The 24542-nt window shown below is 45.0% G+C and overlaps 2 protein-coding genes across 9 annotated transcripts in view; one reads left to right on the top strand and one right to left on the bottom strand.

The window, feature by feature from the left end:
* Positions 1-4996, top strand: part of CARS2 (cysteinyl-tRNA synthetase 2, mitochondrial) — a 31797-nt gene extending 26801 nt beyond the window's left edge. For 3 of the 4 annotated variants that reach the window (XR_001552571.2, XR_001552570.2, XR_001552568.2), the window contains exons 11-15: positions 53-176; positions 1357-1455; positions 3392-3646; positions 3841-4035; positions 4837-4923. Coding sequence is in view for 1 of the 4 variants with exons in the window: in XM_015851436.2 (XP_015706922.1) it covers positions 53-176; positions 1357-1455; positions 3392-3646; positions 4837-4911 (553 nt within the window). In the remaining 3 variants the exon portion in view is untranslated. Of the gene's footprint in view, positions 1-52; positions 177-1356; positions 1456-3391; positions 3647-3840; positions 4036-4836 lie in introns of all 4 variants that reach the window. The other variant, XM_015851436.2, reaches the window with a different exon arrangement.
* A 336-nt stretch (positions 4997-5332) lies between these two features.
* The window catches only part of NAXD (NAD(P)HX dehydratase), a 45406-nt gene continuing 26196 nt past the window's right edge, over positions 5333-24542 (bottom strand). For 4 of the 5 annotated variants that reach the window (XM_015851435.2, XM_015851433.1, XM_015851431.1 and 1 more), the window contains 5 exons: positions 17424-17474; positions 17239-17343; positions 16754-16874; positions 8345-8465; positions 5333-7272 (listed from right to left, as the gene is read on the bottom strand). In XM_015851435.2, the coding sequence (XP_015706921.1) occupies positions 7122-7272; positions 8345-8465; positions 16754-16874; positions 17239-17343; positions 17424-17474 (549 nt within the window). In that variant the 3' untranslated portion in view covers positions 5333-7121. The remainder of the gene's footprint in view (positions 7273-8344; positions 8466-16753; positions 16875-17238; positions 17344-17423; positions 17475-24542) is intronic. The other variant, XR_001552567.1, reaches the window with a different exon arrangement.

Below are 24542 nucleotides of genomic sequence, written 5' to 3'. Positions count from 1 at the left end.
ACTGCTGGCATCTTGTTTGTCTTGTCATAAATGCTGCCTCTTCTCCTTGCAGGCTGGCCAGCACAAAGGTAAATGTGAAGGCTGCGCTTGCAGATGACTTCGACACCTCCAGGGCTGTTGCAGCAATTATGGACCTCATTCACCATGGCAACAGACAGCTTAAGGCTGTTACTAAGGTAACCCATTAGGATACAGAGATCAGAAAATGACAGCTGTCCACTGTCCCACTGTTTAATGCAGACAGATTAGTTTATTGTTCACGTAAGAAAACGGCAGAAACAAAGCTCCATAAATTGTTGACCTTAATGGTACCCATTTGTCCTGACCGTGTAGCAGGAATTGTATATGGCTGTTGTTTATGCCTCACTGTGTACAAAGTGTGTCTCTTTTGCTGCCCTCTATTATTTATACCTGAGGTTTTTGAAAGGCCTGAAGCCATGGTGCCACGCTGCTAATTGTGATGCAGGTTTTATGGCCTTACTGCGCTTCTTTGCCTACTGTCCGTGCATAGGAATCGACCTAAGGGGGGAGCAGGGGGTGGCTGTTCTGGGGGGCTGTGGCAGGCAGGCACAGTGAGCTGCAGGTGCATGTTGGTGCCTGAGTTCAGCTCTGAGCCCTCTGTAACATGTCTGGGAGCAGCCCCGCTCCTGAGGCTTAGACTCCTAGGCAAGAGGTGTGTTCTTTCCCTCCTTAACAGCTGTGAGTGAATTCATGTGAACGTGCCTCGTTCCTCTTTAATGTTCTCATAGTCCTTATCTCAGCTGGTACATTCCTGCCCCTTTTCTTCAGTGCTTCACATGAGCTCCCTCCAGTTCAGATCCTTTGCAATTTTCAGTATGTGGTTTATCTCAGATCCTGCTGGAGATACTGGATAAAAGCCAGTCCCAGCTACTGATTTGGTTGTTTGCATCTTTATTCTTTTTTTAGGCAAGTCCCTTCAATCTCTTCTCAATCTGTCACTTAATCTTGATTTTTTCTTCTTTAAAGCTGAAATAAGTGCAGAGGAAATAAATAAAGGCCCCTGTTCTTAAATAGGCTGCTGGTGCTACCAGAGTATGGCAGAGCACCGCAAGCAACCTCAGAGCGGTCTTGCTTAGATCAGTAAGATACTCACTGAAGGTGGTGTGAGGGTTTTCTTTTGTCATCTATTTTAAGAATGCCCTTGAACCTGTACTTTTATCTTCAGTTGATTCTCATGGTGGAGCCCTTCCGTGCTGTGTCATTCCCCACCTGGCTGGGTTTTACTGTTGGGGGTGGCTCTGTGCCATTAGCAGTGGTTTTCCCCATGGGCTGGGCTGTTGAGAGCTGAGTTTTGTAATGTGTATTGACTGGGCCATTTCTTCTGTTTCTCAACAGGATGTTGGATCTCCCAGAAGCTCGGTTGTGTACGGGAGCATTACTTCCTATATAGAAAGCTTCTTTAATGCCCTCGGGATGTCCTTTGAAGAAAGACAGGTATGAAACTCCTCTTTGGGATGCGCTGGTGCGTAGTAACGGTGTCAGCATTATGCTCTGTGGAGCACTTGCTAAAAGCATCAGAGGTAACAGAGCTATTTCTGGTTTGGGTAAACCTTCCTGCATTGCTTGCGGTTTCTGCTGTGGTGTGTTAGGAAAGCGTCTGAGCAGACAGAAAAGGATGAAGCCCTGCGGGAGCCTGTTTCTTCCTGTGGGTGTCCCTGTATGACTTCTGCAGCTGTCACGTTGTAGTAACGCGCGTCTGAGGAATGAAATGAGAAAGTTGCCACTTGAAAGCCTTTACATTGGTACTGTTAGGTATGCGGTATGTGGTATGTGTAGTCTAACATAACCCCCTGTACTTCCGCAGTAGTCCCATTTTGTACAGTCATCTGGGTGCAAGCTGCCTCTCTCTATGGGTGAGAGAAGGAGCCTGGATAGCCACAGGCAGGTAGGGTGAATGTGTTTTGCACTTAGGATGGGTTTGACCAGACAGAAGTTGTGGTAGATGTTTCTCTCTTAGGCAGCCCTCCCCAGTTCCTGCTGGGGTTCTGGCCCATGCATGGAAGGCATCATTGCCCATTTGGAGCCTGTGAGCAAAGAATCATAGAACCACAGAATATCCTGAGTTGGAAGGGAACCGCAAGGATCTTTGCAGTTCCAACTCCTGGTTCCACACAGGACCACCCAGAAATCAAAGGTGAGGCCTGAGATCTCTCAAGGAGTTCCATGTTCCAGAAGTAACAGCAATAATCATCCTGGGGATAGACAAGGGCTACGTTTCCTTACAAATCTCCTTATGGGCCCTTTGAATTGGTTGGTACTACAGAAGAAGAAAATTGAGCTCAGCCCTCAGAGCCCATTGGGTGTTTTACATGGAAGATGAGCTGATCTCATATCCAGTGCTGTCCTCCTTGGGGAGGATCCCTCCTTTGTGCCATGGATCAGTGCTTCCATGAATGCTGGCAGTAGTGCCTGTGGAAGCAATGCTGCTTAGCCCCACTCATCATTCATCTTTACTCTCCTACCCTTCTGCATTCAAGCATTTACTGTGCTCTTCTCCCTGCCCTAGGTTCGTGGCTCTTAACATTTATTACTTTCAGTCTCATAAACTTCTTCTTCGGAATGTTTATCAAGAAGAAATTATTTACTGTGAGAGTGGTGAGACACTGGAACAGGTTGCACAGTGAGGTTGTGGATGCCCCCTCCCTGGAAGCATTCAAGGCCAGGCTGGATGGGGCTTTGAGCAACCTGGTCTAGAGGGAGGTGTCCCTGCCTATAGCAAGGGGGTTGGAACTAGGTGATCTTAAAGGCCCCTTCCAACCCAAACCATTCTGTGATTCTCTGACAAACCAGAACCTTCCAACTCAAGTGATTCTATGATTCTTCAATTAAAAAATGCCGGATTTTCCTTGGTTGTACTCCTTGAGGAGGGCTGGGGTTCAGACACAGGGTAGGAGGCTGGTGTGTGTGCTCTCTCCTGAGGAGCTCATAGCTGCGGAGCTGGGCTTCTGTTGTGCTGAGAGCTGCTGCTAAGCCATGTTTGGGAACGCATGGAGCTACTTGAAAGTATGACTGTGCCATAATTTTGGGTGGTGAGGTGCTGGCACAGCTGCCCAGAGAAGCTACGGTGCCTCATCCCTGGAGGCTCAAGGCCAGGTTGGAAGGGGCCATGGGCAGCTGAGCTGGTGGGGGGCAGCCCTGTCTATGGCTGGGGTTGGGGTGGGTGGGCTGTGAGGTCCCTTCCAGCCTAAAGTGTTGGGTGACTCTGTGATTCTTCTCACTTCTGTCCAGTGCGAGGAGGAGGGGCTGCAATGTTTCAGTTACATCACTGTAATGGAAGGCATGCAACCAAGAGAGGTGGCAAGGCTGCTGAGTTGTGGTTGACTTTGAACTCGTTCTCAGATGTTTTTAAAGCACCATGTTTGGTTTGCAGGTTGCGGTGGAAGGAGGAAATACAGCTCTGCTCTCAAATGTGATGGATGAGCTCGTGAGCTTCCGCACAAAGGTCCGTAATTACGCTCTTGTGCTGCCGGAAGCCACAGAGACTGTGCAAATGGAAGAAGGAGCAAAAGGACCAAAACAAGAACAGAAAGAGAAGAGACGGCAGTTGATGCAGGAGAGAAAACCCCTCCTGGAGGCCTGTGACAGTCTGCGTGGGGACCTGGCTGCCTTAGGAATCCACATCAAGGTATAAGACAGCTGCTCCCTGTGTGAGATGGGCCATGGTTTGTCAGGCAGCATCCAGATGTGCCCTTTCACAGCTCCCCCATCAGTGTGCCCTGTCCCTGTACAACAGCAGTAGCAGGAGGCAGCTGATGGCACTGCTGGCCTGTCCTGATGCTCAGCCTCGTGTCCCCATGCAAGCTGTAGCTCCTTTTGTAGCTGCCAAGGGAGTGCTGTTTTGCCACTGAAAATCCCATCATGTCCATAAATGCTGAGATTGTCCCAGTTCCATACAGAAGAAGGGCTGGGAGTGATGTGTGCTGATTTTTGAAGACTGAAGAGGAACGGGAAAGTAAACTGAGGTTACTGGTGGAGATGCTGCCTTCCCTCTACCTACACTCCCGTACCAAAAGGGTGGGTCTGCTCATGAGGGTCTGTTCCTCACTTTGAGCTGTACATACTTTCCCTGGCTCCTGTACCTCTTCTCTCTCCATGGTGCGTCCTGCTTTTAGTCTGCATTACCCCGGCTGTGCCTGTGCTCGAGAAGTCCCCTCATTGGGCTGCCATCTCCTCTTGGTTTCAAGATGCTGCATTGCTGCTTCAGGGGGTGCTGCTGCTTCCAGCTCTGAGTCGCACTGCCCTTCTCACCTCAGCTTCAGCCCTCGGTTCTATCTTGCTTCTTATATGCAGAACCATCCCTGCTTTGCTCAGCAGTTCACGCTGCTCCTCTCACACGAGCCATGCTCAGTGTCCTTGCATTGTTTTGCCACTGAGCAGATACAAAGCGGGATCACATGAAGGGGTGTTACTTGCTAAGCATGAGAGGCGTTCTCAGTGCTGCCATTAATAGCAGGCTGGAGCTGTGGTCAGCAGCCTCGGGATCTCATGTGGAAGCCAGCGTGCTGCTAAGGGCTGGGCTGAGGGACAGAGCACCACAGGGCTGAACTGCAGCTGTGAAAGCAGAGGGAGCCGTGGGAAGCTTAGAACATCTGCTTCCCTGTTTGAACACAGCTAAAAACTCATCTCTGCTGCTCGGTCAGGACAGCTTGTAAATGCAGAAGCTGAGGCTGGCAGTGCTGCAGGACGGCGGCTGCTGTCAGTGCCATCTCAAAGCTGCACATGGTGCATTGTGGGGCACCCAGAGCGAGTGTGAGGCAGGTGCTGACCCTTTGTGATCCCAGCTGCCGGGCCTGACCCACTGCGTGTTCTTTGCAGGACAGAAGCACAGCTTCAACATGGGAAATGGTGGAAGGTGGGCAAGCAAAGCAGCGAGCTGAGGAGAAAAGCTGAGCCTTCGGCGCTGGACTTGTGCTTTTGGCTGCTGTGTTGTAAATACTGCTCCTATTCTAATAAAGTATAAGGTGTAACCTTTTCAGTTTGCTTTTGCAGAGGTGAGTGTGATTTCCCCCGCTCTGGGAGCACAGGGGCTCAGGGTGTGTGTGTCAGCACTGGAGAGAGGGAGGAGGTGGTGCATGCGATGCACTGCTGGTCCCATTACTGAGTCCCCATGGAGCAAGCAGCCGGCACCCAATGTGGGGGGTGAGTGAGGGAGTGGGCCTCTTTGCTTTGGCCATGTGTGCTTTAAACACAGAGGTGAGGCGATGTGCTGTGTGCGTGCTGCTGCTGTAGCTGTGTGCCACCATGACCTGGAAGAAGAAATGGTTTTAATGCAGCCCAACTCTGGGGGGACAAACGTGCTCAGAACACAGGGTTAAGTTGCTATATTTTTATTTCCTACTGAAAGGAATTGCTACATTTCCAGAACGTTCAAAAAATCATAACAATTATTATTAGAGTACATTGGTGAAGAACAAAGTTACAACTCTTCTGTAGACTTAAAACCAACAGGGCAGGTTGAGGTCCGTACTGATGGAGATCCATTGGTTTGGCCTACAAGTGCCATTTTGCTATAGCGCCCTTTTGATACGCTGCCACTGCTGCTCTATAGATACAAAACCTTTTGCCCAGTGTTTGCAGGAAATCCAGCAGCTGTTTTATATCAGTTCACTTTCCTGATTGTTTCTTTGAAAGGAGTTCGGGGCTTCTGGAATGAAGGAGGTAAATCCCGGTACCTTGGTTTCCTCCAGCATGTTGGCCGGGTAGAAAACTGCTTAAACAAACAGCAGAAATCCATCTCTTACATGTAGACAGTTAGTCGGGCTCTGCTTTAAGAAGTCTGCGAACCCTCATAGACCAAAATGAGCAAACGTTTAAAAACCCATTTTACAAAACAGGTTAACTGGGTTAAAAAGAAAAACAAAATGCGTTGGGGTGAGGTAGTAGTCACAGTGCATACAGGAGTAGTAATGCTAAGGGCCAGAGGGGCGATAGGCAGAGCAGCCTGACGCCAGGTGGGAAGCTATTGCAGGGTATGAGGGAGCGATGCGCCTTGCGTACGTGTCACGGTGCTCCACTCTGGAGCTGGAAAACAGTGGTTGCAGTGAATATTTAACAGCTGTTTTAGCCCCTGCCGCCATTTTCTGTTCCTTCCCGTGGCTCACAGTGCACAGCTGCCTGCCTTAGCTCTGACTATACAGTTAAGTGCTGTTGTCTGCTGTTAGTTCTTCCAGTTCATATTCCTGCTGGCTAACAGATACCAACCTACTTCTATGTGTGCTCATGTTCTCAGAGCTCCAGTTCAGCAGCTACTTGAGCTCTAAAACACTTTGCTCTGCCATTATGCCCAAGAGCCTGAGCAGGTCGGTTTGGTGGCACGGTGTTCCTACCCTGCCTAGCACCTCTCTGAATGAGAACGTGACACAAGTCATCGTGCCCAGTTCTGGATGACTGAGACCAGCTAAAGGACTAGAAAAGAGTTCTTTTCTCAGGTAAGCATAAATGCTGTTTAATACTAACATACCTACAGTATATCCTTATTGTGCAATGGGGGAATCTTCCCAAAGCCGAGACCTCGCAGGAAGGATGTCCAGTCAAAATGAATGCTGCCTCTGGGACTGGGAACGGAAAAGGCAACTAGTTACATTCAACATCTAAAGCAACGCTCATGCATTCCCTTTCCAAGGAGGCTGGCTTTCTGCTTCTTAAAGTGACTATACTACATGGCAAAACATGAAGTGCAATCGTTAGGATTCTAGACGGAGGGTCTAAGGATGAAATCAGGACAACCGTGGTGCAATGTAGGAAATTCGGTTGAGCTGGTGGAAGAATTTTATTCTTACCTAAGTCTCAAGTGCATTGTTTTGCTGCTCGTATTTCAGTTATTGCTCAATAACTATCAAAAAGAACAGAAGGATACTTTCAGCTTAGTTTTATTATATTATAACAGATCTGCAACTACAGCTTCTTTCAGCCAAAACATTTCTGTATTCCAAACTCTTAAAAAATATCTACATTAATCATAGTTTTCTATTCTTAAGAATAAAAAAAAATCTACCTATCATACCGATGCTGCTACAGCACTTGAAGGGTGCATGACTTAAATTCTACTGTAAATGCAATGACTGGCAGTCGTCGGTCTTCTCTCCTCCTCTGCTTTGACTTCAGGTTTCAAAAAGTTTGCTAAAAGCTGTTCCGACTTCTGAAACCATGTCGGAGGCGGTCATTGAACGTCCCAGTTTTTGGAAGGCCTGGTTGTTGCACTGCCTTGTCAGAGAGCAAGCTCCAAATGCAGCCACGAGGAAGGGATTTTGACTAAAAGGAAAACAAAACAGTATATAAACCATAGCAGAACACTCTTGCTAAAGCAGTCTTGTCTAACACTGATCCAGCCAGTGCAAGTAACCCTATAAAGGACCAGGGAGCTCCTCAGCGATGGAGCTGGAGCACACCGAGCCCTTCCACTGCCACACCGGTGTAAAAAAGTGCTTTATAATGGGATGCGTCAGGCAACCACCCCTCACCTCAGCTGGTCCTTGGGTGTAACACAAGTTCCTTTCCCCATACACAACAGGAGGAGACTCTGCTCTCAGAGACAGTGTTGGGGTCATGGGCAAGCAGGTGGCAGTCAGTTAGATGTATAAATACCTCACCAACTGCACAGAAGGTCATTACGTACCATTAAATGAGCTTAACAAGAGCTCTGTAACACCTGAAAGCCGCAACAGAAACTCTTGAAGCTCTCCCTACGTTGATGAACTACCTAACAGCGTATCCGTGTATCCATGCCCGCTATTCAAGCACTGATCCTCCCACAGAGCAGGCAGCACAGATGTGAGTTCTTATGTTCTACAGCACCAGGTTCACGCCTATGGTATTCCAAAGCCATCTCCTCAACATCCTGCTTACTTACTAGGAGAACCCTGTGTGCTGTACTAGAAAGTCTGCAGAACATGTGCAGGGTTTGCTGATCTCTCCAATGATCCGGTGTACGCCATGCACACAAACGAACTCACCCTTTTCATTATGTAAAACCAAGTTACTCTTTTAGGGACAGCTGCAACTTCAGATACACCAACAATCCCGTTTTCATTTTCCATTCTGGATATGTTATGGTTTATGTGATGGAAACAAGGTGATGATGATCATTACATTCACTATTTGGCACACTAACTAGAGAAAGACGAAATGTGGAGTAGGGATCTGGCATTTGCTGCAGTCAGCCATGCTCAGTGGGGCAGCCAGCAAGGCAGAACTCAGCCTCAAGCTTCAAAACTCAGCCCTGGATACCCTTTCTCCAAATATCCAAGACTGAAAGAATACAGAAAGAACTGGAAAGGGGAACACACGCTAATAACAAGTAAGAAATGATCAATAATATCCATACCCATTTGTTTTTTCTGCTCCAGCCAGAAATGCCCAGTGTGCTAAGACTCCAAGGGAACCAGAAAGGAGGTCTCCTTGTCCTCCACATCTCCGGCTGCTTCCTTCGTGACTGCATACAAGCACTGTAAATGAGCAAACCAGAACCAGTCAGGTGCGTTTCTTCTTCTGTACAGCGTGATTTTGCTGTGGCTGTGGGAGCAAAGCTCTGAGGGAACTTGCAGGCAGCAGAGTATACTGAAATACACTAGTTTGTCAACCACAAAAGAATTGTGTTAATATTGAAATAAACACTTCCCAGTTACTTTTCAACCATTGGTTAAGTAATGTGGCACAACGCACGGACCTCATTCCACTCAGCCTGCAGGGAACACTGCTGCCCAGCAGTTTAGTGCTTCGTGTTTCCATCCACCACCAATGCTGCTGTTATAAGCACACACAGTACAGTACAGGCAGTACAAAGCAAGGCGCTGCTGGTGCCAATAGCTTTCACCTTGGGATTCTCCAAGGTGTGTGACGGAGCAGCCCAGGAGTTATAAAGAGATTACCATTCATATTTTTCAGAGTAACCGTGTCTTTCAGATAATGGGGAAAAAAATCTGTTTGTGCATAAAATGAAGGCCTTGCAGGTAAGCCTTCTTAAATAGCAAGATTAAAGAAAACCTACTTAATGCGAGCAAACCCTTCCCAGTTCATTTGCATAGCTCATTTCTGTTCTTTGTTACTCAGTGCAGCAGAGAACTGTACTTCATTCCCATTGCCTCCCAGCTCTTCCAGCAGCAATTGCTGGGCTCAGGAGGCCGGGCAGTTGTGTGTTCTTACTGCCACTGGGAGGGCAAAGATTCATCAGCCACCACCAACACAGCAGCGCTCCCTGTACGTAACATTCCCAACTGCTCTCCTCCCTCCCCTCCCCCAGCCCCAAATTAAGATTCCGGAGGTGTTTCTCAGCGAGCAGGAGTTAATGTCAAATTTCACAAGTGCAATACTCTGCTGAGCGAGGTATCTGAAAAAGGTATGCCCTCGTAGGTGGATTTTATGTTTTTTTAATACGGCGCTTTGGAGAAATTACCTCTAATTCTGCTACTTTGAAGATGGTATCTCACAGGATTTTCGCTTTGAGGTCTTGAACTCCTGGCAGGAGGCAGGATGGAAATCCTCTGTTCAAAAGCTTTGAGGCCTTCTGACTGACAGCTGAGCACGAGCCCCCGCTTATTAGCTGTATGTCACCATCTGCCACTATTCTGCAGCCCCACAACCTTACAGTCAGTTTTGAGCTGTGCAGGGAAGTAAGATCTCCTCAAAGTGGCCAATTATAACACCCCGCGACCAAAAAAAATAGTGCTCTTTTGTTTCTAAGTCTCAGATATGTGCAGAGTACCTCATGGGCAGCAACAAAGGCAGACCTTTGTACTCTGTACAGAGATGCTGGAAAACAAATCCAAGCAATAGCTTCAAAGAAGCAGAATTATAGGAAATACACTGAATGAGGGGGAAAGGTGTAACGCCCGGCCCGTTCTCGCAAAGAGGCTCCGTTCCTCAAAGAACATCTCTAAATAAAAGGATGACGAACATTACAACAGGCAGTGTGAACAGGAATGAAAAGCTCCTCTGAACAACAGTCGCTGTTGAGAGCTTTTAAAACAAAAGAAGGAATCCCACAGCAACGCTGACACAGCCTGGCACGCTGCCCAACCCGCAGAGGACAAAGTCTTCCAGATGCTCTTCCCAACCTTCTCCTACAGCGGTAAGAACACATTGCTGCCTTCCCCACCCTTGCCAGCCCAACACCCCAACTGAGTGTGCCCCACTGCCTGCATAGAGCGGCTCTTCAGCCACCAGGTGGGTGACCTGACAGCGCTGCACTGAGCAGTGCCAACTGGTGGCGATGCTGCGAGAGCTCTATGAGATCATAGCATCACAGAGCGATGTGGGTTGGAAGGCAGCTTTAAGATCACCTAGTTCTAACCCTTTGCTCTAGGCAGGGACACCTCTCACTAGGTCAGGCTGCTCAAAGCCCCATCCAGCCTGGATGGACACGAGTGGATGAGATAAACAGAGAAACAAGACCTTCAGAGGCAAAGACAGGCAGCCGATGCCAGTCACACTGTTGGTAGAGCGAAGTGTCCTGTTCTGTTTTTTAATAGTCCCTGGCAACCAGATCTGATGTCATTATTTCACAGGGTGATGAACTGAAAAACTAACTCAGTATAATTAATGACAGACTTTTAATGAAAACCAGTTTATGGCAGGCAGCCTTCCGAAAAACAATCAACCCGACTCCCTGCCACCATGGAGCACACACAGACTGTAGTAAGAAGCAGAAGTAAAAATGCTGTAACTGAAGAGATCACTGAACGAAATAAGGCAAGAGAGAGCTACTAGAGTCAGGACAACCACAGCCCTGTTCCTACAACTCCACCACCACTTCAGCAATTAAACAGCACACAAACACTGCCAGAGCTGTATGCACCAAATACAACGCCCTGGCACACTGAGTCACACACGTTAGAATAGGTACCATAGAATAAGTTACCACCAGTCCCTTTTCAGTATGCCTTGAAGATAAGATAAACATTAGCATTTGGGGAAGCATTCAGACCATGGCCTCATGCTACCCCTTATCTCTACCAGCAAGCTTTGAGCCAAAGGAGCTCACAGCCCAAACTGTGCAGGCAGATCAAAACATTTCTTCCTAACATCTCAACTAGAACTCCCTTCTTTTAGTTTAAAGCCATTCCCATCACTATCAGACCATGCAAAAGTTGGTCCCCCTCCTGCTTATAAGCTCCCTCAAACCACTCAACTGATGTGGAAAAATGTAAGTTGGCTTTTATATAAAGGGTGTTTATACTTTTATATTTGCTAATCACACTTCTAAAACTTAGCTAGGTCCTTGAGGGTGAGATATTAGAGGTAATGTAAGTTAAAAGGAAACAAACTGAATTTTATACTTCTTTCCTTGAATAGGTGCAGGAGCCAGGGGATGGATGTTATAATAGATGAGTAATGCCAGGGAGACAACAGGCTGAGCTGTGCATGTAGCTGACAACAGAGTGGGGCAGTGTATGGTAAACAAGAGCTCTGTTTCACTTGGACTGCAGAAGCAGGAGTGTAGTTGAAGGTAGTGCCTTTCGGTTACAATCTAGGCAGAATCTACTGGGCAGCTGGATACCACAACAGCTTCTAGCTAAGCAAGCAAGGGACTGACAGGCACTGAATAGCTTCTTTTCTAGCCATGTAGAGAATAAGTGGCAGAAACTCTTAAGTACTGTTTGGGGATTCAGGGTAAGAGCTGTTTTTTTACCCCTTATTCAGTAAATCTTACTCCCTTTCACACGCTTTGCTTTTCTTGTCCATGCAGTTGGGCAACAGGAGTGAAATGTTTTACCATTGGCTCCAGGTAGGAGAAGACAAGTGGCAGTAACTGGCTGGCTACCATGAGCTCTGCTTTTGGAAAGGAGGGGAGGACAGACACAGGTCCTGGCAAAAGCACAGGAAAAACTCATCATAGCATTAAAAACAAAACAAAAACTAAAAACCCCAAACAATCAACAAAATAAATTCTCTATTTCAAGGACCCAGCCAAATTTTAAGCTTGCTAGGAACTAAGACAGGTATAACCACACTTTATTATTGACCAGTTCTCCAATGAAGAATAAAAAGAAAGCCTTAGAGAGCTGTGCCATAGTGAATAAAAGCTGACTTACCTTTTCCCCATAGGCTGGGTACTCATTCCTACCCTGGTCAGTGATGGCACTGATATCACCTACTAAGAGCATGGTGAAGCTCATCTTTGTGGAGCAGGGAATCAACAAGTGTAGACCGAGCTATAATGTGAAATTGCAAAAGGAAAGAGAAAAAAAGTATATAAAACTTAATTTAAAATCTTGCCAATTACGTTTACAGGGCAGTTGGCAGCTCGTAACTGAAGCTGAGACACTTTAGGAGAGCCTCATTTGTAGTGGAGGATCATTACTGATTTCACAGAGGCCACGTATGTGATTCAGTTCTGATTTTAAGGCTCCAAAGAACCACTTGAATCATCATCTGATGTGATTTGTAAAAAACAACCTTAAAGGTGTCCTGACATTGGTTTGGGAATCTATCAGCATTCTAGGTATGTTATTCTCATGGCTAATTTCTTTGACTCTTAATAAAATCTTCCTTACTTGTGATGTGACTTAGTTTAAACTTCAGCTTCCAATCAGAGCTTATCGTGCTGCTTTGTTCTGATTAGAGATACCTGCTAACAGCAGTCCTTCACCGACAACACCTGTACTTCCAGCTCACTACCAAAGCACTTTATATCAAAAGTAGATTGTCAAATGCATTTCCTGCAGACACATGAAGAAAAGTACACTGAGAATAACCACTACAATCAGTCCTAAGCTAAGAAGTGTTCACCAAGACATTGTTTTCCCTGCTGCAAAGCTCTGTGTGCTCAAAACGCTTTCTTTCCAAACCAGCAAAGCACTGCACACCACAGCTACATGGTTAAGTCTGCAATTTCTACTTCTTCTGGAGAGCAGTGAGACTTAATTCTTCAGAAAATGTGCATGCATTTTCTGCCTAAAGGAGAACGTTTAGAAGTGATGCTAGGCACTACAGTATTGGTGAGCTAAGCACAGGAGCTCAAGCAAGAAAGGCCTAAAAACAGGTAAGGCTAAAGCACGATAGACAGATGATGATATGAAAAATAAAAGGCAAAAGGAGAACATAGATGTTTTCATAATATTTGGTTGTGCTCAGAGGACACTGCCTGATCCAGTATCTGCGTTTCCCTCACACTGGTATCATCGCGTATGTTGTCCCAGCTGAAAAACAATGACATCAGATCAAAAGGACGGACAGATGAAAAAAGCAGCAAGTTAAGAATGGAAAACCTGGGAGAGAATTCAAGGTCAGTGACACGACAGCATGCTCTGTGCCGCATTGGAGGAGCCCTTCGGAAATTGACCAATGGTATCTCTCAGACCCAGAGATCATTACTGTTAAAAGGAAGCTAAAGTCTTTCCAGCAGAATTCTCAGGAGCTCTTTACCAGCAACACTAAACACAGTGTTTGTAGTAGACACTATAATCTGTATTAAACTTGACAACTGCTTTCTCATGGCTCAGTAATGCTACCTGTAATGTCTGTAATTCTGGAGAGAGAAAGCCATCAATCACATAACCACTGTAAGAACACGAACACGGCCCACAGCTGCATCAAACAATTGCTACAAAGGCACAGAGTTGTTTTTATTTCACGTTAAAAAGCTGCTTGGCTAAGAGAAAAGAATATCAGAATGTGAGACAAAGGAAAAGGTGGAGCAAAAAAACACACCAGTGAAAGCCCCAAAAACACATGAGACAGACACCAGATTCGTGCCATGCCTGACCGTACAAAACTGAAATTGCAAACACTTTTAGTTGCTTCCTCCCCTTTTCTGAACCTTGTGTGACCACAGACAGCAGATGCTGTGTGTCTCCTCTCTCCAGCAAGCAGTGAGAATATACTTATCTCAGAAAGAGCAACTCAAAAGAACAGAGATAAATGAGGCGATGTGATCAGCCCAAAGTGCCACCCAGTTTTCCCAACATTCATCACAAAAGCAACGAGCCTGCACAAAAATAATATGGTTGACAGATAAACCCCAGGAAGAAGATTTGCTACTGTACTCTACAGGTCTCTAGCTGACGTAAACTGGAGCCACGGTATTTCTTCCTCTGGCATGGATCATTCTCCTTTAAGCACGGACTGATAGTCCAAGGCTGCAAGTCAAGTCTTCCATTGGTACAAATATGACAGTAGACCTCGTGTAAGGCAATCTGAGTGCTGCATGACCCAAAGTCCTTCACCACACAGCCATAACTGCACTGTTTCCAGTCTCAGCTTGCTTTGCAGTCTGCTACAGTAGTTGTACTAATGGGACTATGTGGAAGTCCTCAATGCCTTCTTTACATCTGCCTTTAATATGGAGATCAGTTATCCTCAGGGCACTTAATGCCCTGATCTGAAAGTCTGGGCTGGAACACAGAATACACTCCTGGTGATTCAGGAGGAGACAGTTAGAGAGCTCCTCCTCCACCTGGAATGTCAGAAGTCCAAGGGACTGGATGGGCTCCACCCTCAGGTAATGAGGGAGTTGGTAGGGTTGCTTGCCGAGCTGCTCTCCACCATCTACCCTGAGCTCCTGGTTATCTGCATTGGAGGCAAGAAGGGCCATAAGGAGGATCTGGGGAACTACAGGCCTGTCAGACTGACCTTGGTACCAGGGAATGTTATGGAGCAAATAATCTTGGGTGAGATCACACAGAATGTGCGTGGTATCCAGGGGATAAGGCCCAGCCAGCACAAGTTCATGAAAGACAGGTTGTGCTTGACCATCCTCAACTCCTTTTACAACTGGGTGACCAGACTGGTGGATGAGGGAAAGGCTGTTGATGTAGTCTACCTAGTCTTCAGCAAAGCCTTTGACACGGTCTCTCACAGTATTTTCCTGGGGAAACTGGCTGCCCATCACCTGGATAGGTATACCCTTCTTTGGGTAAGGAAATGGCTAGAGGGCTGTGCCCAATGGGTAGTGGTTAATGCAATCAAGACCAGCTGGCGACCCATTACAAGTGGTGTTCCCAAGCGTTGGTACTGGGGTCCATCTTGTTTAATATGTTTATCGACCTAGATGAGAGAACTGAGCGTACCTTTGGTAAGTTTGCAGATGACACCAAGCTGGGAGGTGGTGTCGATCTGCCTGAGCGTAGGGAGGCCCTTCAAAGGGATCTAGACAAGCTGGATCACTGGGGTGAGGTGAATAGGATGAGGTTCAACAAGCCAAGTGCTGGGTCCTGCACTTTGGCCACAATAACCCAGTGCGGTGCTACAGGTTTGGGACAGTAGTGTGCCCAGGTGGCCAAGAAGGCCAGTGCCATCGTGGCCTGCATTAGAAATAGTGTGGCCAGCAAGAGTAGAGAGGTAACCATCCCCCTGTACTCAGCACTGGTGAGACCAGACCTCAAGTACTGTGTTCAGTTTAGGGGCCCTCACTACAAGAAAGACATCGAGGCCCTGAAATGTGTCCAGAGAAGGGCAATGAAACTGGTGATGGGTCTGAAGCACAAGTCTTATGAGGAATGGCTCAGGGAGCTGGGATTGTTTAATCTGGAGGAGGCTCAGGGGAGATCTCATTGCACTCTATGGCTGCCTGAAGGGAGGCTTTTATGAGGAGGGGTTTGGCCTCTTCTCCCAGCCAACAAACAGGACCCGAAGAAATGGCCATAAACTGTACCAGAAGACATTTAGATTAGACATAAAAAGGAACTTTTTCTCCTAGAGAGTGGTCAGGCACTGGAATGGCTGCCAAGGGAAGTGGTGGAGTCGCTGTTCCTGGCAGTGTTCAATAGGCATCTGGACAAGGAGCTATGAGATATGGTTTAGTGGCTTGTGGTAGCAATGGTAATGGGAGGATGGTTGGACTAGATGATCTTATAGGTCTTTACCAACCTTGTGATTCTATAATTCTAAGGTGGCTCTGCACAAACCAACCACAGTACTACATGTGTTTTTTTGTTATAAAAGACTCCATGGCTCCTAATAGTGAAAAAGGATATACAAAAAGATTCTGAAAGCATTGATATTTATCAGAGTTCAGCATGTCAAGTAATTAGGGGCAGAGCTGCTGCTTGTTATGCACATGAAATAATGCCATGTAGTCACAATGGGATGAAGACACTCATTAATTCATTTTATACTTATCACAGCAAACAATCTTAAAATAAGACAAGCAGCTAATTTTATTAAACATGCTTAAACCATATTAGTAAGTGACTGTTACAAAAAGTTGTAATGGTGATCTAGAGCTAAATCAAAGAAAAGTTGTCAGGGCTAATATATAAGTCACTTAGGTACATACTAATCTTCAACCCCATGGCAGACAATAACAAACAACTAAGTGGTCCATGAACCTCAAGACATCTTCTTTTCAGACACATCAATACATGGTGTAACAACAGCATTATTCTGCATGGATTTAGCAGTGTCACTTAAACCTTCTCAGTGAAGGACATTAAAAGAGCTTACAAAAATAAAGAATGGGAGGCTGGAACATGAAGATCCTTGGGGTCCTTTCCAACCCAAGTCATTCTATAATTCTATGAATGAGTTTCTTAATATGCATTTAATATAAGACATCTGTTACAGCCATTTACATTCAAAATAAAATCAGCAACTTTTTTTTTTCAGCAAGTAAATAGCCTTCTTTTAAAATACCAACTTACATAAGGCACCTAAAGGTGATCTGCAAAGACAGCCTTTTCCTCCTCCTTCTCAATTGTCAGAATACAGCCAACCAGTTACTATGGTGTCAACCATCGGACTTCAACTTAAAACAAACAAAAAAATCACATTGCTAAGAGCATGAGATTTCACTTACCTTTCTCTCCATCTGAAATAAGATCTCGTTCTCCCTTTTGAACAACTGTCAAATTCCCCAAGGCTTGGCTGAGTCTTAAAACACATCCATGATGATCACTACTGTCTACGGGGTCTCTAAGCTACAACACAAGAATTCCACACACAATACGTATTTTATTACTAGAACAAAACATTTGAACACATGCTACTTCAGCATGTGTGGGGAAAAGAAAAAGTATCATCATCAGTCTTTCCAGGTATTTTTATTCTATATCCACTGCAGCACCAGAAGTATCTAAGAAAGCGTCTTCTGTAAAGGAGAGCTCTGTTTAAGAATACACATTGCTGAGGCAATTATGCCCTAGAACGAAAACCCAGACAATGCTTATCTTGCATATAAGTAAGCAGTACATAATGCTTAGTGCAGTAATAGGGTGTTTATTTTTATAGACTATGAGACTAAACTTGTGTGTAATTAAGTATCAAAAAAAGGAAATAGCTCACCATGGCCTCATATAGTCTGCTAAACTCCATGTAGTTTGGAGTAAGAATAGCTCGCTGGTACCCTTGAATAAGAGAAGGCTGCTGTGAAATAAGCCACAGTCCATCCTGCAAGAAACAGCAAGAAAACCATTTTCTGAATAGATTCTTAAATGTCAAGCCACTGAATCGATCAAAAATATACTTACGGCATCAATAATGATAGGAATTCCTTTCAGTTTTGATTTTTCTATAATAGCCTGCAAGAAAAAAAAAGCAGATAACTTTAAGACGCTTGCAGATTCAAAACTTCTAACATCCAAAATAAATCCTGCATTTTCTTCCTGTCTGAAAGGTAGGTGCTGTGATGTAAGTTTGGTCATACAAAATGCTTTTTCACAGAAAAATAAATTCTATTATGTTCTTCAAAGTAAAAGAAGACATTTTCATATCCATTGGTAATTTTACAGTGGCATCAGTCCCTCCCTAGTTCAAGCAGTGACAAGAAGGCTCGTACACTGACACAGTGGTATCGGCAAGCAAAGAAGAAAACGAAGCCCAACTCACTTCTCTGCTGTAGGAGACTTGTGATGCCAACTAAGGCACATCTAGGAAATGTACATCTCCAAGTAACAAAAAAGAGAAAAATCCAAATCAATTAATTGATGCTGGGTGCTGAATGTTCCTCTGTTCTTGCAGTCAAAATAAACACAGCCCACAACGCTTCCTGTAAATTACTAATGTTAGAATACACATATCCTCATTCACTCCTACACGATTCTAACTTCTCCAGTTGCAGTAGCAATGTTTCTCTTCTGTTTTTAAATAGATGACCAGAACGTAAGTGGTGTGCTTCAACCCAACATTACTTTTGTTCATTTGGTTGCTGTTTTCATGTTGTAAGCGTGAGACTGAAACATGACTCACTGCAACAAGCCTGAGGGCTTCTCTCAATACACAGCTGCAGCTACATTAGGAGCCACTACAGAATATAAACCTCTTCATTACACGTACACACTTGCACAGGTCTCAGCTTGGGCTGCGTTTCACAGTCTACCAGGTATAATCCCCCCCTGGCATTCCATGGGAATGCCACAGGTCCTCTCTTATATCCAGCTACTTATATAACTCTGAATAGCAAATTTCATACAACTCACACCATTCAGCTACTACAAAAGTATTTAAATTTACAAATAAGTATATTCACAGCAGCTGTGTGAGGATGGAATCTTAGAACACAGCTAGTTGTGGCACACTGAACACTAGGTAGCCTCTCTTTGAAAGATTTTAAGAAACTTATGAGATAATAGAACCATAGAATGGCCTGGGTTGAAAAGGACCACAACAATCACCTGGTTTCAACCCCCTGCTATGTGCAGGGTCACCAACCACCAGACCAGGCTGCCCAGAGCCGCATCCAGCCTGGCCTTGAATGCCTCCAGGGATGGGACATCCACAGCCTCCTTGGGCAACCTGTGCCAGTGCGTCACCACTTCTCCTAATATCTAACCTAAACCTCCTGTCTCAGTTTAAAACCATTCCTATCACTATCCACCCTTGTAAACAGCCATGTTTATATGCTCCCTTCAAGTACTGGAAGGCCACAATGAAGTCTCCCTGGAGCCTTCTTTTCTCTAAGCTAAAAAAGCCCAGTTCCCTCAACTTTTCTTCCTAGGAGAGGTGCTCCAGCCCTCTGGACATCTTAGTGGCCCTCCTCTGAACTCGTTCTAAGAGCTCTTTCTTTTACTGGGCACCCAAGGCCTGGACACAGTACTCCAAATGGAGTCTCACAAGAGCTGAGTAGAGGGGGACAATCACCTCCCTTTCCCCACAGGCCACTTCTCTTTTAATGCAGCCCAGAACACAGTTGGCCTTCCAGGCTGCAAGCACACACTGCTGGCTCATGTCCAGCTCCCACCAGGACCCCCAAGTCCTTCTCCGCAGGGCTGCTCTCAAGGAGATCTTCCCCCAGTTTGTACAAATACCTGGGACTGCCCTGGCCCAAGTACAGCACCCTGCACTTGGCCTTGTTAACTCCATTCTCAGGGGCCCACTTCTCCAGCCTGTACAGATCCCTCTGGATGGCTTCCCTTCCCTCCAATGTATCAACCACACTGCTTAGCTTGGTGTCATCTGCAAACTTGATAAGGCAGAAGCTGACACACCAGAGGGAAGGGATACTATCCAGAGGGACTTGGACAGGCTTGAGAGGTGGGTCCATACCAACCTTATGAAGTTCAACAAGGCCAAGTGCAAGGTCCTGCACCTGGGTCGGGGAAATCACAAGCACAGATACAGGCTGTGCAGAGAGCGGCTTGAAAGCAGCCCAGAGCAGGATATGAGGGTGTCAACTGATGAAACATTCAACGTGAGTCAGCAATGTCATGAGTCACAAGTGGTGTTCCCCAAGGGTCGGTGCTGGAGCCTGTCCTCTTCAATATCTTTACTGAGGACCTGGATGAGGGCATTGAGTGCACCTTCAGTAACATTATTTTCATTAAACCAGTGAATTAACTTTGCCAAAGTGTTTTCTGTTTCTGAAACAACTAAGGTTTGGCTGTTGCTATTATTCTTTGGCCCCCTGACTACTAGCTAGGATTTCTCTTTACACACACACGTAATAACAGATTAAATAAATGAATTCTGAAGGTCTACTGTTCACCTCAAGAATTTATGCTTAAGGGAAAAAAAAAAAAAAAGGTGGACTTTACAAGTACAGAGGGATATGTACAGGTAAATAGTTTCTGGAAGGCTGGGTCACTGGCACACCCCAGAGAAATAAGACATTTCTTCCTGGTAACATTTTGAACTCCCACTTCTCTAACACGCTCTCCACAATCTAAGTGAGGCATTTGACCTCTGCTCTGAAGAAAAATTCCATCTTGTTAAGTAAAATACACTAGCCAACCAACTTTCATTGTGTATTGAGTCTCTGAGGTATCCATTTCTAATCTAACATTGAAGCAATATTTGTTTTCTCTTTCTTCCTTTATAAAACAATCAGGAGATACATAGTCCATTCCCTTATTTAGAAAGCTTTTTTTTTAATTCCAAAAACAAAAATCCAAAAGCAATTATTTTCCTTTCTTCCTGTTCCATAAATCCAGACAGAAGCTGCTTGTTGACAGTCACAGAATCTCACAGAGGAAGTTGTGGGGAGAAAAGGGATAATGTGGTAACCATAAAACACAGAGATAAGAGAGCCCTCATAACATAACCACCTCTTGAAGGGCACAATGTGCATTGGAGAAGCTCTGCTTCTTATAGATTGTGGACAGGATTTATCTCACCTGCTGCCATTTAAAGGTCAAAAGGCTCAGTACAAGAATGCATCTGGCTTAGGCACTGCATTTAGGGAGGTGTGGATCATCAGTAGATGTACCTGTCCCTCCTCAGTTCTCATAGAGGGTGCAGAGAAAACTTACTGCTGTATTTTCAGACGTCACAAATTAGGTGAGATAAACCCCCCTTCCCCTTTTAAACACTCTATTACTGCAAATACAGCATACAGGAGTTATTTCAATAAGAGGTGCTTACAGCAACAATGGCTACATCCTCTATGGGGATTTATTTCTGGAAGAATAAAATGAATTTTCATCTGAAAATGCATCTCCATGTTCAGCATGGGCCTTCCTGTGTTAATACTTAAAGTATTTAGAAGAACCTTCATTGTGATTGTATAATAAATACAGCTCATGATAACTTCACTTTCACACCAAAATCTGTCTAATATTGTCTAGTAGTCTGCTACTGAAAGAAGGTAAAATAATACAAAAAACCCACCCCACTAAATGGTTTATCCAGCCTACAGCCTGAGACCTTGCCTTGAAACATAATGGTAACCAATGCCTCAGTAACAGAGACATGCAGGACTCTCACACAGATTCACCATTCTAACTAAGAGGGGGTTGGAGAGAACATTTCAGGAAGGAGTAAATTGCTGTGGAGCTCCCAGGTACAACTGGAGGATCAGTCAGCCAAGGAAGTCTTCACAGAGCACAAAGCATGAATCCTACGGCACAAGGAGCAGACACCAGGTAGTATGTTCCAAGGGAACATCCACGGCTTCTTACAATCAGTCAGGACTCCTCCCATCAAGTCCATGGATTAGCAATAGTACAAGTATCCTACTTACTCCGCCTGTGTTCAACAGTATATAACCTGGCCTTCCATGGCACCTGAGGAAAGACCATTATGTACAGTTTTGCCTGCATCCGACTTAAGTGTACTTTTCAGCTTATTTTATTAGATGTGCACAGGCAGAAAGAATATCTGCAGTGATATTTGAAACATCAGTAGTAGCAAACTTGTGGTTTTCCTGATTAAATGGTTTAGCTACATAATAACCTTGGCATTCAGTATTTGAAAGGGAAAAATAAGGAAAGTGGAGCCAATGGTTTCAATAAAAGATTGACGCTTAATGAAACAAATGGAAAACCACTGTACCAGCATATGAAGCAGCAACATTTATCTCACAATAGTAATTAATTTTCTCTAAAAGATACATCACACTCTCGTTGTTTTACCTTGCAAAGGAAAGATACTGTGGGCAAGGTTTCCTTTACTGACACCAGCAATAAACAGTGCATTTCCTAGGTCCCTTTAAAAGATCCATGTCCCGGACCACTCTTGGCAAAATTCCTTAACCTGTGTGTTTGAAGACAGTTCAAAACTCAGCATGCCATAATACTGGATAGCACTGACCACAAAGTCATCCCAGCACCTCAGTAAACAGCATACTCTTGCTATAATCTCTATTAAAAAGTGCATTCTACTGCAATCTGAAATGCACTTGGATTTGTTGAACCTCACAAAATTCTCTTGGGCCTACAGCGCAAGCCTGTCTAGGTCTCTCTGGATGGCATCCCATCCCTCAGGCATGATGTTGACTGTACCACACAGCTTGGTGTTACCAGGGAACTTGCTGTAGTCAGTTCTCACTGTCCATGTCATTGATGAAGATATTAAAGAGCACTGGTCCCAGTACTGACCCCAGGGTCAGTTATCCTACCCTGTGGTTCTCTGGCAGGATAATCAAAGAGGCTGTCAGGATTATTCTTTAAAAGCACAGATACTAGTTCAGAAATATTGGCAACACTGAGGTGACTGATATTACAGTTTAACTCCACTGTTCAGCATGTGCTACTGACCTAAAACACTGGGCTGACCTGGGCTCTCACCTGACTAAGCAGACTCGAGACAGCAATCGTCCCTAGCTCTCAGTGGCAAAGACATGCCAACGTGCATAACCTGGCACTGGTTATGTCTAGTACAACCTTAAATGATCAAAAAGGAATGGCAGCCCTCTTTACAAAAGAAAAAATCACCACCACAAAACCAAAACAACGTTACTGAAAGCTGCTAATGCCTTCAGAAACTGCTGCTGAAGACTTCTACATTTGCTTGTATTTCCAGCATGCCTGAATCCATAGTTTTGTCTGGAGCAAAGAGATAAAAATGAAGAAATATTCAGAATTTTCCCTGTAAACGCTGCAGCTGGAAATGCCTCTGCACCCCTTCCCCACCTCAATGTGCCCAGGTGCAAACCAGCTCCTACAGATGGGCACTAAAACCCCTAGGAAGTATTTCTGTGCTCCTTGCTTCAAGCCTGGAAAAACGCAGAGTTAGCATAGACTCAGCTTCACAGAGGTCAGGAGGCAGCTCTGTGGCAGAGATGCTTGGAAAATGGGCTTAGCAAGCACAAGTTTGTCATCTTGCCTGCCTGAGGCAGACAAACATTCCACATCTGGGCTGTGTTCAAGGCTACAACCACAGGTGCTGGGGATGGTGTGGTGGGCAGGGAAAGGAACATCCCTAAACAGCAGAGCTTTGATACAGCAGGTTTTAAAAAGATGTGAAACCTGGAGTTCCACTGCTTGAGATTCTTCACGTTAGAACCATCTTCTCAGTTAACTGCTTTTTTAAGCTACTGGTGGAAACATGCAGTTAACTTCAAAAGGTGCTTCTCCAGCCTCTGTTAGTTTCCCACAGAGTAATCCAAGAACTCGCCTTCCTTTCAAAATTCAGCAGTGTCAGTCAAAGTCGTGCTTTGTGGGCAAGATTTATATAAATCACCTGCCCGACTGCCTCAGTTTTACTTTATATATTCCTGTATGTGTTACTATCAGTAGCTCATTGATCACTCCAAGCTCTCAAACCTTACACATGAAATGATTAACTACTGACTGCCACTCATACCACCAGAAGGAAAGAAACATTTAACAGAGACAAATATCCCCTCCCTGACACAAATAGCATCTTTATCTCATGCTTTATGTGGCATTCAATGTAACTGGGTCTTTTGTCTTTTAACTCTAGTACCACACACTGGGCCCTTTTATCCAAAACTTCAGGTGCAGAAGAAAAATATTCCATTGAAGCCTGGCAGATGGTGAAAACAACTTTCTTAAAGAGTACCCTGCTACCTCATCAAGTGCTTTGGGAAATGTTAAAAGCTGTTGCTCAAACTAACAGGACTGAAAGTGCTGTAGATGGCAGTTATCAAAACAGTTCTGCTCTACATAAAGAGAGAGAGAAAAAAGAGAAAGAATGATCTACTTTAGATTCCTTGTTTGAATTCATAGCAGATCATTTGCTGACTTGGCAGAGGAACTGCAGCTTAACGTATGCCTCAGCCATACGCTACATTTTAAAAGCGATGTAATTGAAAGTAATACCTGAATAGAAGAAACACAAAGCGCAGCAAAAGCCTCCAAACGCCTCCTAAAACTAAAATATGAGGAGAGACTGAAGGAACTGGGGCTGTTTAGTCTGAGGAAAAGGAGACTGAGGGGAGACCTGATTGTTCTCTTCCAATACCTGAAAGGTGCTCACAGATCAGAGTTGGTCTCTTCTCACTGGTGACAGGACAAGGGGAAATGGTCTCAAGTTGCACCAGGGTAAGTTTAGGTTGGAAATCAGGAAAATGTTTACAGAAAGGATGGTTAAGCACTGGAATAGGCTCCCTAGGGAGGTGGTTGAGTCACCATCCATTTGGATGTGGTGCTCAGGGACATGATATAGTGGATCCTTTTTAGTTACCTCCCCCCCACCAAACTCATGCACATCTAGAAACCACCTGGGATACTATATTTAAATGTTCCCGTACCTAAACTCATACAAATCCTGCTTAAACAAGAACCGTGCTTACTTCAATCCAAAGCAAGAATTCTGAATCGGAATGAACAGATGCACTAAGTTTTCACACGCTGTCTCATTCACTGAACACTGACAGTCAGAAAGCAAACTCCTTAAGGTTTCCAACTTATGGTTGGTTATGTTAATGTTAAATTTGGCTTCAGATATTCCTGGTGAACTGCTGGCATTTT

Source organism: Coturnix japonica, chromosome 1 (genome assembly GCF_001577835.2).
Source record: "Coturnix japonica isolate 7356 chromosome 1, Coturnix japonica 2.1, whole genome shotgun sequence".
NCBI lineage: Eukaryota > Metazoa > Chordata > Aves > Galliformes > Phasianidae > Coturnix > Coturnix japonica.
The sequence above is the reverse complement of the archived record's forward strand: the minus strand, read 5'-3'. Positions and strand labels throughout refer to the sequence as shown.